General features: G+C 33.3%; 1 protein-coding gene across 1 annotated transcript in view; it reads left to right on the top strand.

Moving 5' to 3' along the window:
- The window catches only part of PSMB7 (proteasome 20S subunit beta 7), an 80,919-nt gene that overhangs the window by 12,592 nt on the left and 50,662 nt on the right, over positions 1–17,665 (top strand). Inside the window, exon 5 of the mRNA XM_003757110.3 lies at positions 4,539–4,654. Within this exon, the coding sequence (XP_003757158.1) occupies positions 4,539–4,654 (116 nt within the window). The remainder of the gene's footprint in view (positions 1–4,538; positions 4,655–17,665) is intronic.

Here is a 17,665-nt window from a genome sequence, read left to right as displayed (position 1 = left end):
TGTTCTTTTTTCGGCCTTATTACCCCAAATCTCCTTAAACCCTCTTTTACTGTTTTCCCTCTCAAAGCAAATTTGCATTTTGAGTTAAGTCTGAAAATATATGTCTCATTTTAGTCCTTAATTTCTTTGTCAAGAAGTAAGCGTTTTCATTTCTTAGGAATCGTGGTTGGTCATTACACTGGACACAGAGTTCTTCACTCTTCAGTTTTTCTTTACAATACTATATAGTCTCTCTATATTGAAGCAACTTTTAGGTGCAGTGAATAAAGTGTTGGGCCCCTGGTTAGCAAGATCCATGTTCAGATGTGACCTCATATACTCACTAAGTGAACCTGGGCACATCATTTGACTTCTCTTTACCTCAGATTCCTCAACTCTATAATGGGGATCAAGAAAGCACCTGCCTCAAAGATTTTTCGTGATAATCATATGAGGTATTAAGCACTTAGCATGGTGTCTTGCACATTGGAGCTATTAATAAATGCCATTATTACTGTTGTTCTCTTTGATTTACTCATTTTACTTTTTTTAGGTCTTGTTTTTATGGCTTGTTAGGTCATACAAACTTTTAAGATTTTTCTAAATCTTCCCCTTTAGTTATTTTTTTATGGATATGCCAACATCTGTTTTAAAAAATGAAAAACAGTCATTCTTTGAGGAACTTGACGAGATCTTCCAGGCAGAGTCTTTGTGTGCTTGGTTCCTCAGCAACATCAGTGAGAGAGTGGGGAGAGGGGTGAAGAATGTGGCAAAACATGACTCAGTTTTGAGAATCAACAGAGACCATATAAGCTCACAAGCTTCAGAGTTATATGTCATGAAATTTTTTTTTTTTTGAGAAAGAAAGCAAAGTGATATGGGATACATGAGAATCATGTCTTTTTTTTTTTTTTTAAAGGCAAACTATCAGCTGATAAGAGCAAAGTTTAAAATAGCCATCAAAATAGAAAGGATATATAGGAGAATATATTTTGTAAAGTTGTAACAGCTTTCAAGTTGATTTATCCAGATATATCCTTTGATGTAGAAAAGTTGGGAAAACAGGGAAAGATATTGACTCTCATTATCACCATTTCCTGCAAAAGCTCAGTATGTAAAATTCTTGTCATGGTGAAGAAACCAAAGGAGCCTGGAAATTGACTTAGCCGATAAATACTTGCTTTTCTTGCTAGGTAAAGAGCAGTGACTGCCAAGGGTAATTTCAGTTTGAACTGCAAGCTCATTTATTAAATAATACTGTAGCATGATGGAAAATTATGAGCCAGTATAGCTCTGTAAAATACTGAAAAGCTGTGGAAGTAAAAATTAATTTATAAAAGTTGGGTGTGAGAGTTAAATGAGCCAGATCATCTTGAAAGCATTCATAGATGAAACTGTAATGATGGCAGATATATTTAAAATGGAATAATTTATTGGCATTTATTTCATGACCTATTCTTATAGTCAGTGATAGAAAACACCATATTTGGATCATAGTGTTTTTGTGGCATTTAGGAAGACTAAGGTGAAAAGAGTAACTGGACCAGATCAAGTGAAAATTTAAGGAAGGTGGGAGTCTTGAAAGAATTGAGATTGATTTATAAATTGTCTCAAGGAGGAAAGATAAAAAAAAGAAAAAGGAAAAAATAGAAGACTATAGTAATGTGCCTCCTCTCTTTCCTCTCTCCCCCATCCCTCCCTAGTAATGGAAAGAACATAAAATTGACCACACTTATCAGACAGAAAAATACTTATGGAGATGGTAATTATGCTTGTTTTCTGTCTGTGCCCAGTTAGATTGTTGACTTGTTACAGTTAAGATCAGAATTAATAGTCAATCAAAGGAAAAAACAGTAATTAGAAAAACATTCAGTATGCAATGAAGATTCAAACCTGAATTATTTAAGCTCCTAATCATTAAAAATTGGAAGTGGACAGTGGAAATAATATCTCTTCCATCTATATTAATTTTATCTAGACGTTAAGACAGTGTAAATTAATTGCTACAGCAAGGAAACCAAAGAACCCCAGATAGTGCTAGTCAGTTAGCAATTGTCTTACTTGCCAAATGGAAAGAGGTAGCTGCCAAAAGCAACAATGGATTAGAACATAAATTTGTATATAAAATCACATTAAAAAAAAACACAATTTGAACAGAATCATCTTTATAAAATACAGAAGTAGTTGGGAAGAAGGAAGTTGGCAAGATAACCAGCTAAGCAAAGTCATCCCAAGGACATTAAGGATTAAATAAGAAAAGGAAATACAAACAAGAAAAATGGAAAAGATTTGCAAAAATTATTACAGAAAACTTTTCTCCCTGAAGAATAAAGAAAGAGTCACATAACTTGGATTCCAACATCATAGTTTCTGGGGAACTTAACAGAGGAAATAGAATTGACAGTAAAGAGCACAGATAAGGGGAAAGTATTTCGATTTGATCAGGCATATAGAGGAGGTTCATGTTAGAGGTGATAAAATTATGACAGCATCAAATGAACAATATATAAGATATCTAAAGGAGAGAAAGATACCAGTGACTTGAAAAAAAAATTCATACCTTATTGATACCCCAAAAAGCAAATAAGAAAATATCATTTAGAGATCTATATATCTATTCTCCAATCTATAAAATCTTTATGAGTGTTTACCATACATAAATTAAGGGTATCTTTGATGATGATAATAGTTGAGAATAAATATATATTCAGATTTATGTCACATCTTTACCACTTCATAATTGATTGTGTATTTCCTTATTTTGGAAAAAATACATTCAACTTGGTAAAAATGAAATGCCACTTTATAGGCCACTTTATAGGTTTTTTACAGCAAGGTGTCTTCCATTCATCAAGATCTTTAAGAGTCCCACATTAGAAATGACCCTGTTCAAGAACCTATTAACATTAAGCAAGGCATAATAAACAGATTTCTGCTTACCAAAAATTATGCCACCATAGTGGCAGATATATGGAAATTAAGAGTTCTTTCTAGATATTACTGTTTATAGATGACATTGTATTCATTGCTCCTACCCTTCTGGAAAAGTTTGATAATCACATAACTCAGTTTGGCCTGTTCAACAACACAGGATAGACTAAATGGATGAAAAATGTTTGCTTTCCAGATCTCTTTGTGCCTCTGAATGGCTATCCTGTAGTACGTCTATCTGGGGCAGACAATATAAAGGAACAGTGAGCTGGCTCCAGTGTTGAAAAGGAAGAGAGACGGCTATATTGCTTCAATATACAGTATTTTGATCTATAAGCTTCCTATACTTTACTAGGGCTTTTGTATGATAGCAAGATCTGGAATGCCACAGTCTCTGAAGAAGCAAAGATGGATAATCATCAAGAAAATATAAGATCAGAAAAGGATGAGAGCAGGGTTTAGCAGATGGATTGTCTGAATGTTCTCTTGATTCTCAAAACTGTAAGAAAGAGCACCAGGGAAGTCCTTCAGTAAATTAGAATAATCCTCTGATATGTCTTATGAACTGGATAAGAAAACATGGATGGGTTGTACTTTGTACCAGTGTACCAGTACGTTTTGAAGTTCACAGATCCATCAAAGCATTCTTAATGATCTCTGCATTTCAGAAGTGTAGCATTTATATATAGTGTTCCAGTTTATAAAATGTGCATCTCTGTCAGCCCCTCAAGGCATAGGAGAAGGGATTTTGTATGGCTATTCATTTGCTAAATAGGAGCATATACCAAAGTTTGGTTTGCTCTTTTCCCTTTTGCCCCCATGACTTATTTCCTCAAAAATAGTTTCATGTATGATAGAGTCAGTGGGGAAAATAGAGTTTTTCTTTTCAGGGACTCTTTGGCACTTTCTTTTAGTGTGAGGCTCCATTTTTAGTGAGTTGATTTAACAAAGAAAGACAATGTGGCATAGAAAAAAAGAGCCTGGTAGTTAACTGGTACTTAGGGGATGGTGATTTGAACCTTGTCATTAGATGTGCAACCCATTTTCCTTCTGTAGGCCCCATTTGCTGTCAGTTGAACATGTTTTGTGGAAACCAGTGAGGTGGTATCCAGTGGATAAAATACTGGGCTTAGAATCAGTAAGTCTCACTATCAGGAACTCAAATTCTGCCTCAGACACTTATTAGCTCTGAAACTTGTCCTGTTTGTCTCAGTTCCTCACCTGTAAAATGAGCTGGAGAAGGAAACGGCAAACCACACAGTATCTTTGCCAAGAAAACTCCCAAAATGGAATCATGAAAAGTCAGACAAGACATAAACAACTGAACAATAATAAGAGTTTGTAAATGCAAAATTTTATCATTGTTCAGATATGAGTAATCATTCAGAACACACCTTGAAAAAAATGATTTGGGGCATAGTTTTGGAGAATCCTACCTTTAAAAAAAAGCCCAGGTAAAAAAGAAAGCATCATTTTGCCATCTTTATATTATAAAGTGTTACTGAATGTCAGTGCCTTCCGTCTTAATTATTTCCTATTTTTTCCAGAGTATAACTTGCTTTTTTTATATTAAAATTTGTTTAAATGATGCTTTTTTTTTTTTTTTTTTAATGTATACTGTCCATTAGGTATCAAGGTTACATTGGTGCAGCTTTGGTTTTAGGAGGAGTGGATGTTACTGGACCTCACCTCTACAGCATCTATCCTCATGGATCAACTGATAAATTACCTTACGTCACCATGGGTGAGTTGAACTAGATATTTTAGAATGGTGTTCTTTTCCTTTGTTCTCTTTTTCTTGAACAGGTGTCTTTTATAGCCTTCTAACATTTCTTGACTTGTATTTTGGCAGCTACTCAAAATAATGCTTTAAAAAAATCACTTTGAAATCAAAACCTAGCTGGTTGGAGATGGTAATGACCATTTGGAGTATTGAATGCCAGGACATAGAAACTTATCATTAGAAGAGACTTTAGAATTTAAAATAGTAGATGAGACAATTTTAGAGCTGGAAAGGATCCTTGAAGTTATCTAGTCCAATACCACCCTAAACTGTGAGCCCCATCAACAGTATACAGGACAGCATCTAGTTTTAGTTTGAAAACATCTACTGATAAAGGAATCTGCAATTTCCAAAAGCAGTCTATTTTAAAGAGAGTTTTTCTTTATTGAATTAGGAGAATGAAATGATAGTTGTCAATATGTGCTTTTATTTTATTTTATTGCTTTTATTTATTTATGAGATTAATGGGCACAGAAACATAAATACAGGTGTGTGTGTATGAGAGAGAGAGAGTGAGAGTGTGTAGCTAGTTCTTTAGTAAGCTCCATAAAACTGGATGTTTTCTGCATCTTAAAATTTTAGTAATTGGTATCTTGGCACCACAGAATCTAGGAAACTACTATCTCGAGTCATTTGGAAATTGTCATTTAGAGACTCTTTAATCCCATTGTGTTATCTGTCCTCTTATAAGATTTTTACATAACAGCTGTTCTCTCTTTGGTGAGAGAATGATGTGCCCCCTAGATGCTGTACAAATGAATCCTTGTAATTATTTTTAAATGAAGGTGCTTAAAATAAATTTAGAATTGCATTCAAAACTGTTTCCTTAAAATGTATTCTCTACTGCTAGTTTCAGCCCTAAGTACTGTTTCCTTCTTTTCTGATTCCTTTAAATTGTGGGATAGTAATGGGATAGAGCTGATTTTTAAAATATTTTTTAGACAATGTAAGGAAAACGTATCTGGTTTCCTTAACCTTTGGAATCATCCTGTTTGTACCAAATCACTCACAATTTCCCTAGTATTTTATATTTTACAAAGCACTTTTCTTACATAAACACTATAAGATAATCCAACTACTACCTCCATTTCACAAGTGTGCAAATTGATAAGAGAAATAATGCTTTTTTCCCAACAAACCTATAAGAGAGTTTTCATATAGACCCATTTTATAGACTGAAAAATTTTAGCTTAGACAAAATGGTTTGCCCCAAATCACACAACTAATGAGATTATTGAACATTAATCTCATATTTTATTGGGAAAAAATCATAGTAATGAAATAAAGATTTACTTTCATAGTTCACCCACATTCTTCAATATACATATGCTTTGTATTTACCTAGCTACCGAAAACAGTTCTCATTTATAAATTGCATTGTAGGCAAGGGCTGTATGTGATTCAGTATTTCCATTTTACAAACCACTTTAATAGGTTAGAATTGCCCATATATATTTTCTTGGTTGTTAGGTTTTGTTTTTTTTTAAGCAGTATATATATATTTTTTTTCTTAAAGAATTCACACACACATACAAAAAAGAATTCACTATTCATTCACATATTTATTTATTTATGGTGGAGGCAATTGGGTTTGAGTAACTTGCTCAGGGTCACACAGCTAGGGTGTGTTAGATATCTAAAATCAAATTTGAATTCAGGTCCTCTTGACTCCAGGACCAGTCCTCTTATGTACTGCCATCTAGCTGCCCTAATTAGGTTCTTTAGAAGAACGTTACATTGTCTAATTTCTCATTCAAAATTTGTGTGGATGAGCCTTTAAAAATATACTATTTTGATTAAATTTTGGGGGACATACTTTGACCACCAGGTGGTGATATTGCTGTGTGAGAAGTAGTTTTTTTTGTGTGTTTTGTTTTGTTTTGAGGTTTTTTTGAGGGGCCATAGGTTTTAGGTCCATGATTTCCTCAGTGTGGGGAGCTAGAGTGTTAGGAAATCTTTTTGTTCCAACCATTTGGGACTTACTACCCATATGAAAAATTAAAAATGACCATTTTACTACCATTTGAAAAATTAAAAACAACCAAACCAAGAGAGAGATCAACCAAGATAGTGCTTTATATGATCTTTTGATGTGGTAATGTCAGGACCTTAGGAAATGGTAATACATAATTGCAATAATCTTATAAAAATATAGTAATATTAATCATTACTTATTACCTTTTGAAATTAATCATTTTTTAGATATGAGAAACTGAGTCTGTTTAAGAGATGATATAATTTATTTATTCAGTATCACTCTACCAAATTGCTCCTACTATTGTATGGTCATTGTTCTAAAGTTATTAACCTTCCATCTATAACATCCTGTTCTAAGTTCTAATATTTTATACTTGTAGTTTTAATAGCCTGTTCTGAGGTTTTTTAGCCGCTTTTATATTTTATTTCAAAGTCTTTTCCAGGTATAATATTCTGTGTTCAAACATTTATTTTCTCTAGTTCCATCCAGCTCACACATTCTATGATCCTATAGTTCATAACCTTAGATTGCACATTAAAAAACAAACAAATCCCTCAGGATCTTCAAGTTATAATGTTTTTATTGAAGTAATCTTTTCTTGTGGAACATTTAAATTCACAGTGGAATTTGGGTCACTCTATATGTAGAATAAGTGTGAAAATGGGATTTTAATACAGATTTTTATAATTTACTCAAACTAGAACACTTCATTTACAAGACACAAAACTAAAGTCAAACTTGTTAATTAAATTTTTGAGACATTTGACAGAAAGAGCTAGAAGCTACAAATTACTTAAAAGACAAAGGTGCTTACATTTTGTCTACTCATGGGGTTATGTTGGCAATTAGCCAGAAAGGAACCTGAAGACTACTCCTAATTTATGTTTAATTGACTATTGCTGTCTTGTTCATATTTAATATGGTAGGATACCCCTGAGTTGGACCAAGTCTTGAGTGTAAGAGCTTGGCCCTTGATTAGAAGGGGGCACTTGGGAACCTCTTAGGTGAACTGTGTATTAGTAAAATACTAATGTGTTTTAAAAGTTTAATGATGTGTAACATGTCTGTGAAGAAAGTTTGTGGCCATCCAAAGAAATGCATTGCATTCCCCCCCCCTTTTTTTTTTTTATTTCCCTCATTTTTTTTAATCCATGTAGTAGGTGGTTTTTTATAGACAAAAGAAACATTCTTATAATTCTTTAATTATATGATTCTTTTATCTTACCAGTTTTCTCAGCTTAGGCAGACCCATATAGGATCAGGAAAAGCTTAGAGGCTGTTGCTAAACAATATCTTGGCAATCCTTTTTGTACCAATCCTGACAACCCTTCCCCACTTCTCCCTAAAAAAGTTTGATTTTGCTAGCTTATTCCCATAGAAGAGTCACATGACTAAAAATTTAGACAGGATAGTTCTGCAAAATAAGACCCTTGTATATTTTCAGAATATTAACCTAAAAGAATATTCAGCTGACTCTGCAAATGTACTTACTTGGCTATTAATCTCCACTCTTGAGTAATGGGCAACAGTTGCCAGAGGCACTCATTCTTGCTTCCATCATGAGTTCAGGGTTCTTCTAGGACCCTTTTCTGCCCTGGTATTATGTCTTAGTCACCTTTCCATTCCTGAACCATGTTCCTGGCCAGTCGCTTCCCTAATGTCCGAATATCTTTCTGTTTGTCTTTTTAAGCTGCCCTGGACTAGAGAAATGCCTCATTGTGACTTTTTCTTGTTTTTTTTTTAATCAGAATTCAATAGTATACAGTTTTCTAATTGGAATTTATCTACAGCAGGACTTCTCAAACTTTTTCCACTCTCCATGATGTCTTTTTGCCCAAGAGATTTTTATGTGATTTGATGTAGAAATGAAATTTTTCTAGTGATTATTTTCTATATGTTTATCTTCAGCCATTAAGTAAGATTTCAAGAAGTGAAATATATGGTATTCTGGCCTTTTGTGAGTCTTTTTAAAGGTAAAAGCAAGTTATACAAATTTTGTAATTGATAAAAAATAGTTTTTTGATAAATCCTCCCTTTTGTTTATTTTCTTTACAAAATTACAAATTTACAAAATTACAAAATAATTTCTTTACAAAAAAATTTCTTGAAAAAATCATCTATATTCATTTTCCTTTTTTTCTTTTAAATGTTCAGCAATATGAATTGCAACCTCATAGTTAATTGAAATTTCTGTCTTTAAAGTTACATCAATATCTTAATTGATAAATCTAATACCCTCTTTATTCTTATTCTTGATTGCTGTGCAGTATTTTTGATAACTGACTACCTTCTTACTGGATACTCTCCCAGTGTGGGTATTTGTGACTCCTCTTTCTTGGATTTCCTTCTGAGTGCCACTTCTCAGTCTTTTGCTGGATCTTCATCTTTGTGATGCCTACAAACTGGGTATCCCCAACTCATTCTGGCCTCTCTTCACTGCACCAAGATAATCTTCACAGTTCTGCGTCACTTGGTAATTTTATTAATTTCCATGGTGTTGAATAATCATCTATGTCAGGGTCCTCAAACTTTTAAAATAGAGGGCCAGTTCACTATCCCTCAGACTCTTGGAGGGCCGGACTATAGTGAAAACAAAAACTTTGTTTTGTGGGCCTTTAAATAATAAAACTTCATAGCCCTGGGTGAGGGGGATAATTGTCCTCAGCTGCCGCATCTGGCCGGCGGGTCGTAGTTTGAGGACTTCTATGTAAATGACTCAGATCTATATTTTCACAGTTCTAGTCTCTTGTCTTAAACCTGAAATTCATCATTTAAGTCAGAACTTATCTTTCTCCTCAAATCTAGCTTACTTCTGGACTTCTGGATTTTGGTTCAAGATATCACTATCATTCCATCCACCCAGGTTTTCAATATTGGAGTTTTTCTCAATTCCTTACTTTTCTTATCTTACATATCTAATCTTTTGTTAAATCTTCATGTTTATACCTTCACAAGATCTCTTGTATCTGTTCCTTTCTCCTCAGCCAACATCTTAGTTCAAACCTTAATCACCTCTTATCTGGATTAATGCAGTAATCTTCTGATTACTTCTTTTATATTAAGTCTCTCCACTTTAACCCATCTTCCACATATAATTACCAATGTGATTTTCTTTTAAAATATAAATTTTATCTTTTGTTTTTATGTCACCTAAAAAAAAAGAAAAACAGAAAAATGTCAGCAAAACTGATTAAGAAATTGAAAAAAGAAAAAAACCTAATAATTTATATAATGTTCCATACCCATACATCTCCCATGACTGCAAAGAAGTGAGGAGAAAGCAGTTACTGTGTTCTTTTTTTTTTTCTTCTTTGGGGCCATTTTGTTCTTTGTAACTTTTCAATGTTTATTTTCTTTCTTAAATCAACAAGAATTAAAATTTTTCAAAGAAAAAGAGGGAGAAAAAAAACACTAGAAAAATACAAAACTGTATTATGGACCTCATTTCTGGGGAGAGGAGTTGTCTCTTCCTATCTCTACTTTGAGGTCTTGCTTGTTATTTGTAATTTTGCAATATTCATTTCGATATTTTTGTGGTGGTTCTTTGTATTACATTGTTATAGTCATTATGTATTCTGGTTTTTGACTTTGTTTACTTTACTCTGTAATAGTGTATGTATGTAAGGCCATGTTTTTCTGTATTTATCGTGTTTGTCGTTACAGCATAGTAACATTTTATTATTTGTACCTCAATTCATTTAACTGTTCTCTAATTGATGAACATTGACTTTTCCCCCCAGTTCTTTGCTATAACAAAAAGTATTGCTATAAACATTTTGGTGTATATGTGGGTCCTTTTTGTTAGTGTCCTCCTTTGGGTATATCTCTTCAGTAGAAACTCTGGGTTGTGTGCAGAATTTTTCATTTTAACCAGTTTATGTGAATAATTCCAAATTGCTTTTCAAAGTGATTATACTAATTCACATCTCTATAACATTGCATTACTATACCTTTCTTCCTATGATCCCTCTAACATTGATTCTTCCTATGTTTTGTTATCTTTATCTATTTTCTGGGTGTTAAATAAAACCTTAGAATTGATTTGCAGTATTCTTATTAGGAATTTAAAACATTCTTTTCATATAATTGTTAATATCTTGTATTTAAAAATTTTTTTTTTCTTTTGAAAATTGCTTATTCATAGTCTTTGTCCATTTCTCTTTTGGGGGGGAATGGTTTTTGATCTAATAGATTTCTGTTAGTGTTCTACATAGGTTGGCTACCAAATCCTTATCAGATGATACCAAGATTTTTTGCTCTCTGTATTTCACAACTTTCCTTCTTATACTAAATATGTTAATTTTCTTTGTGCAAAAGTTTTTCATTTTCTTGCATTAAAATTATTTTGTTTTTTTTAATAGAATACATTAAGTATCCATCTAAAGTTTTTCTGAAATGTAAGGCCTCTACTATGTCACCTCCATATTCAATAAACATCAAATCCTGGTTACTTACAGGATCAAATATAAAAGTCCTTTACTTGGCATTTAATATCTTTTATAACCTGACTCCTCCCTACTTTTACAGTCTCCTTAAATTCTACTGACCTCCACGTAGTCTTCAGTCCAGCCATACTGAACTGCTTGCTGTTTCTTGAATACAGTGTCCTTATTTCCCATTTTATTTTCTCCCTCCCATCCTTCTACTTTTAGCATCTTTGGCTTAGTTTAAGACTCAGACCTAAAGACCAACTTCTCTAAGAACCTTTTCCTGAATTAAGTATTTCTCCTTTTATTAGAACATAAACTCTTGAGGGTTAGGACTATTTTTGTTTTTTCTTTGTATCATTAGTGCTTAGATCATTGTCTGGTACATAGTTGATTGATTGACTGGAAGACTGATTATAATTAAGTGTTTGGATAATAGTATATTTCTAATTTAAGTGCAACAATAGATTGATGTCTTCTCAACAATTATACTCCTTTGAGAAATAGGAAGCTCTGAAGAAAGTAATTTATATTGAGATGTTTATTTCAGCAGTCAAAGTAGAATATATCAGCATTAAGTTTCCATTCCCATGCATTCTTTTGATTTTATATGGAAAGATAGCAGCTATTAGTCTGTGAGAATTTAATCTAGAGATTATTTTTTTTTAAAAAATAGTATGATAGCCCCTCCTGTACTATCCCAACTATTGGGCTTGGAATTAGAACACCTGGATTCAAATTGTAGTCTTGCCACTTCTTTTTGATCTTAGCTGACTTGCTTCTTAGCAGCGTGTATCTTCATCTGTAAAATGAAAGAAAGTTGGGCTAGATGGTTATTGTGTTATAGTATAAAGTTTTATAATCTTTTAATATAGTTTTTTGGTGCATAGTTCTAAATTCTGATTTCTTTATTAGTTTTTGCTTTTATGAGTTTATCTTTTATAGGATAGTAAATTTAGAATATCAAATGCACAATGAGTTGAATCTATATAAAATAGAAAAGGCTAGGCTAAAATATTTGGGAACAAGCAAGCCTATGGACTTTGAATTTAAGAATCAAAATTTTGGCCTGTTGTAAACGTGGCACAAGGCCAATAGATGGTGCCATCAGCTTAAAAACCTTTGCCTGTAAAATCCCTAATATGATTACAGGGTATATAGGGTGTCCTGCACTTCACCAATTCTTAATTGTAATTACTATAGATGAACCAAATTTCCCTTTCTGTTTCTGCTTTAAACATCAAGTGCCTTCTAGTAACTGGAATGGCCAAAGAATTGGCAAAGAGAAACACTTTCTACTTTCTTCTTGCCTCAACATTTTTGCCACAAAGTCTGTTCTCTCCATTTTGAGTTTAGTTCTCAATGTACAACTAAATAAAAGCTCTTGTCAGTGCCCTCCTTTCAGAAAGGTTAGTTCTGCTTTCTATTCTAACTCCTTTGCTTTAAACTGTACTTCAGAGAGAGAGGTTAAGTTGGGCAGCATTACCTGCCCTTGTTTCAGTGTTGGACTGAAATTATGCCCTCTGAAGAATGCCTTTATATTCTTTTGTCACTTGGTGCTTTCCTAATATCTAGTCTCTATTGTGTAACTTGAGTTGAAACCATTTTAGACATTAGTGAACTTGGATTTTAATCTGGGACATGAAGGATTGTTCTTGTTCTTTGCAGACAGATCTCATTGTTATAAGAACAATATGAATTTTTACACTTAAATACATTTAAATAATTATTAAATTTTGTGTTTCTTTCAATTGTGAGGAGTTTGAGTGATGTAAAAGAACTAAAAAGTAGAATAACCTGCCACTGGAAAAATTATTTTAAAAAGTGGACCAGGGTTAGAGATGCATTTGTGAAACCTGTCAGATCTACCTAGAATGAGCTTCCAGTAGAAGCAAAGATTTTTTCTTGAAAAGCTGATAACTAGATAAGATGCAGAATGCTGAGTGAGAGCTTCTTTTTTTGCTGGTATGGTTTAATGACATATGGATGTGATTAAGAGAGGCAAATATTAAAGCATTTTTTCCTGTGCCATTTTTCTGACTTAACTCTAGCTTTGGTAGTTATTTGTAGAGCCTTTATTTTTATTGATTTGTATTTCTGAATTTGGTGCCAGGAAACTTAGATTCAATTCTTGATTCAGTTATTTTATGACTAATATGACTTGAGCAAGTAATTTAACCTTGCTTTGTTTGTCTTTCTATCCTTGTTGGCACAATGAAGATATTGACATAGTTGGTCTGTAATATCTTTCAGGCCTGACATTTTAGGATTCTAAAAAAAAAAAAAAAATTATAGTTGCATAGAATTAAAATTCAAATCTCATCCATGTAATATCTTCCTTTCAACTAGTGATCTCACCTGTATTTCTATTCCCTCTATTTAGTCCAGCTTTTTTTTCAAACTGTTATTGTATTGTGAATGAAAGATTTTGAGAAAATTTCAGTGTTGGTATTATTTTCCTTTTGAAATACTAAATATAAAATTGTGGATTGTGAATACGTGCTATGTGCTGTATTTCAGGGGACATTGAAGTAGGCTAAATTTCCTCTGTGAAAATTTTTGTGACTTTTTAAAAATTTCTGAGACTATTTCATATTCTCTGTGCTATTGTTTTTTTTTTTTTCCTCTTACCCCTCAATTTATACATTTTCCTGGTATATTTCAAAAGTGGTCCCCGGCCAGATTAGTTTGGGAAATACTTGCATTCGTGAAAATAAAAACCTTTCACTTCTTAGGTACCAGTGGTTCTGATATTTAGTCTCCTCTGGAGAGAAGGGATATTATAATCTGTCAGGTCAATGAACCAGCACAGCAGTAATTATATGAAAAATCCCAGGTCCCTTAAAATAGTGTTTTAAATTATTTATTCTGAATAAAACTGGACTCAGTTATGTTTCTATCCATTACTAGTATAAATTGAATTAAACTCATTGGGGTAATTAGTTTTTCAGAGAAAATATCCCTTTACATTTGAAAAATACTTTAAAAATACATGTTAAATGGAAGAATTGTTTTTTTTTTTTTGTATGTTCATTGTAAATAAACAGCAAAATATCTGACATAGAGGTACATTTGCTGATGAAAAGAAAGCGTTCTTCCCTCTCACGAGGGGTTTAAATGTGATACTCAGTGCTTACTCAGGAGTGAAAACATCAAATTAAACTGTTTATGCTGACAAAGGACAAATCTGGATTTCAGCAAACGATGCAAGATTGTCTGATTGCCTGGCTTGTCTAAGGATAAAGCTTCTGGCCAAGACATAATGAAATGCATGCATAAAATTAAACCATGGAAAGGCAGTATTTCAGCTTTAGGAAGCAGTGAGATGTTCCACCGCTCTCTAGTGGCTGAACTGGGTCCCCTGGTACCCACGTTGTTTCATATTCATAAATCAGCTCTTCACGCATTGGCAATGTCGGCCTTCGGAGCCGGTGGAAACACCGAGAGACTGGGCCTCTCAGCCAGGAACCAGAGTGAAAAATGATCCCAATCGATGGGGCTGTGGAGAGCACCAAATTTTACCCAGAACGAGAAGCAAATTGACTAACAATGAGGGAGGGTGAGTAAGCGCCCTGTCAGGGAGGGCTGACACTGATGGATTGGAAAGTTCTAAATGTTACTCTTTTACCGCTGCATACATCTTGCACTGTGGCAGTCAGTGGTGGCAAACAGGTCCTTGGATGCCTAAAATGGACTGCTCCTTAGCACAAGACATTTCAGTTAGTAAAAAATCTGGCAAAATTGATTTGGAAGAAGAGCAATTGAACTCCAGTTCCTTGTAGGTGTTTTTTTTCCCCCCCTCCAGAATTCTGAGACATTGTTGAAAGAGATGTTTTTGTTTTTGTTTTTTCCTCAAACAGGGATGCTGCTGGCTGGCATAATACCATGTGTAGTTCATTGGCCAGATTCACATCTAATTGCAGTATTATTCCCTAGAAGCCAAATGGAGGAAACTAATTTTAATCAAGGTCTTAAATGTGTTTTAATTGTGTTAATTTTCAAACCTGTGCTGCCTCACATGAGTATATCATAGATTATTTGTCCCTATGCTAGGTAAGCAGTGTTAGGAATATAGTATACTTCTAAAAATCATAGAATCAAAAAATATTAGTACTAAGAGGAATACTGGAATACAGAATGTTAGAATATGGAATGTTATTAGCATCTAGATTTTTAGAATAAAGAACATAGGTTATTAGAATATTACAAAATTCAAAAGTATCTTAGAATTGAGAATAGTTTTGATCCTATTTATATTTTCTCAGAATGTTTTGACATTCTTGGTGAACATAAAATGAAAAAAACCAGACTAGGGAAATGATTTTTGTATTTCATCCTTTTATGTATTGGGCTGCTGAATTTCCCAATGATTAAAAAATTTTTTTCTAAAAACAAAACCAAAAAGCTCCTCAAACAAAAGATACATTGTTTGTACATTTTCAGAGCAAATAAATCATATCATTTTCTTGGTGCATATCAGTTATTAATGTACTATATTATGTTTTCATAAAATTGAATAAAAATTAACCTCATAATGGTAAAGATCAGGGTTCTGTTCTTGGTTCATATTTGATATTGAATACTCCTCTTTTGTCATCAATTAAAAATCCTGAATGACTTGTGGTTATCAAAAATTATATACATTTTCAGAGCCTAGAAACTGATAATATTTAAATATTATATGTTGAAAGTAATTCCAAAAGGAGAGCCCAACAAGCATTTATTAAATGTTTCCTGTGTGCCTGGTGCTGTTCTGAGTGCCACATTTTATGAAGGACATTGACAAAGTAGAGCTTGCATAAAAGAGAATAACTGGAATTGGAGTATAGCCACCACCATGGTATACAAGAAACTGTTAAAGGAACTGAAGAGAGTTAAGCTTAGAGGAGAAGGCTTAAGGGGGGGGGGGGGGGGGGGGGGGGGGGGGGGGGGGGGGGTGAGAGTGGGGTCTGGTCTGTGGAGTGAAAACTGATGCTTTCTTGAGTTTGTTTGACTCCAGAAGTAGATTGTGGACAATGAGTAGAAATTATGTGGAGGTAAATTTTGTTTGATGTAAGGAAAAACTTCCTAACAATTAGAGCTGTTTTAAATTGTATGGATGCCTTAGTACATAGTAAAATCCTTGCCATTGTAAGTTTTTTTTTTGTTTTTTGTTTTTTGTTTTTTTTTTTTAGCAGAGTATAGGTGACTACTTCTTGGAAATGTAGTAGAAGGAATGTGTTTTAAATCAGAAATGGACTAGATTCTGTGATTTTCTAATTCTAATAAATATCTAGCTTCCCAGGGTGGCTGTTTTGAAAGGAATATATAAACATAAACTCTGATATATTTGTTTTAAAAAATCCTGTCTTATAAAGTGTCATACATCATAATGAAATTCTTTTAAATCTTTCTAATTTTAGTTTAAAATTGATATATTGGTCTTTAATGAATTTCTTTTATTTAAGAAGAAAAGGCAAATATGCCAGCTATAGACTTTATTAATCAGCTGCCTACTGAAGATAGACCACATTTCTAAATAAAATTACTCTGAAAGCAAAAAAAAAAGTAGAGGTGGAGTCTGAAAGATAATGCCAGCATAATATAAATCAAATTCAAGGAGGTAACATCTGTGATTGAGCAAAATGGTATATAATTTGCTTATGGAAAATAGCGATTTCCTCAGTCCCTGATTTGGGTGTGAAATAGGCAGGTACTTCCCCCTTAGAGTTTTGTCCTTAGCTGCAGGCAGTATGTGATTATAGTCATCTACATTCAGTCTGTGGATTGAAGAGAAGGTCCTAGAAGGGAGAGGGGCAGATGGAAGAGGGAGAGTAGAATAAAAGTTTACTTAGAATATAGAGTGCTAGAAGTTAAAAGGACTTCAATAGACTATAGCATTCTAGAAGGAAATCTATAACATAGAATGCCAGAAATGAACAGGAGTTTTAGAGACATTTAGAAATCTCTTGGAAGCTTTGTTTAATTAGCATCCCTCCTTCCTACTCTCACTTTACCTCCCCCAAATAAAATGAGTTTTGTTTGTTTTCTTATGTTGCTTTTCCCTGGAAGAGATCAAGCCATTTTGAAGAGATTCTCAGAGTAAGTTATAAATGAAAGACTGAAAGGAGTTGCTATAGAATAGTTATGTTTAAATGCAATGCTAGCAAGTCCGATACTGCCTTTGGAATTGAAAAGCTGTGGGTAAGGAGAAGGAAGGGAAACTGCTTCACTTATACTATATTTGAGCAAAGTACAGAGTGTGATGATCTTTTTGTTTCTTTTTGAAAAGTAGCTGAATTCTTTGAAGTATTCTCTTAAAAATGTGACATTGGACAATACCTTTCCCTTTCTGAACTCTAATGTTGAGATGTAAAAAAAAGTTATGATGTCTCCATTTTTATTGGGTTCAATAGGAATTTGATATTTACATACATATGTGCACATGTATTTACATACACAGAGTACTTATGTAATATGCACTTATAGTTCAGTTGTTTAGTTATGTTGTATTCTTTGTGACCCATGGACTCTTAATCACACCAGGCCCTTCTATCAGTATTGTTCATGGAGTTTTCTTGGCAAAAA

The sequence above is a fragment of the Sarcophilus harrisii genome, chromosome 2, assembly GCF_902635505.1.
Source record: "Sarcophilus harrisii chromosome 2, mSarHar1.11, whole genome shotgun sequence".
Classification (NCBI taxonomy): Eukaryota; Metazoa; Chordata; class Mammalia; order Dasyuromorphia; family Dasyuridae; genus Sarcophilus; species Sarcophilus harrisii.
Note: the sequence above shows the minus strand (reverse complement) of the source record. Positions and strands in the feature narration are given on the sequence as shown.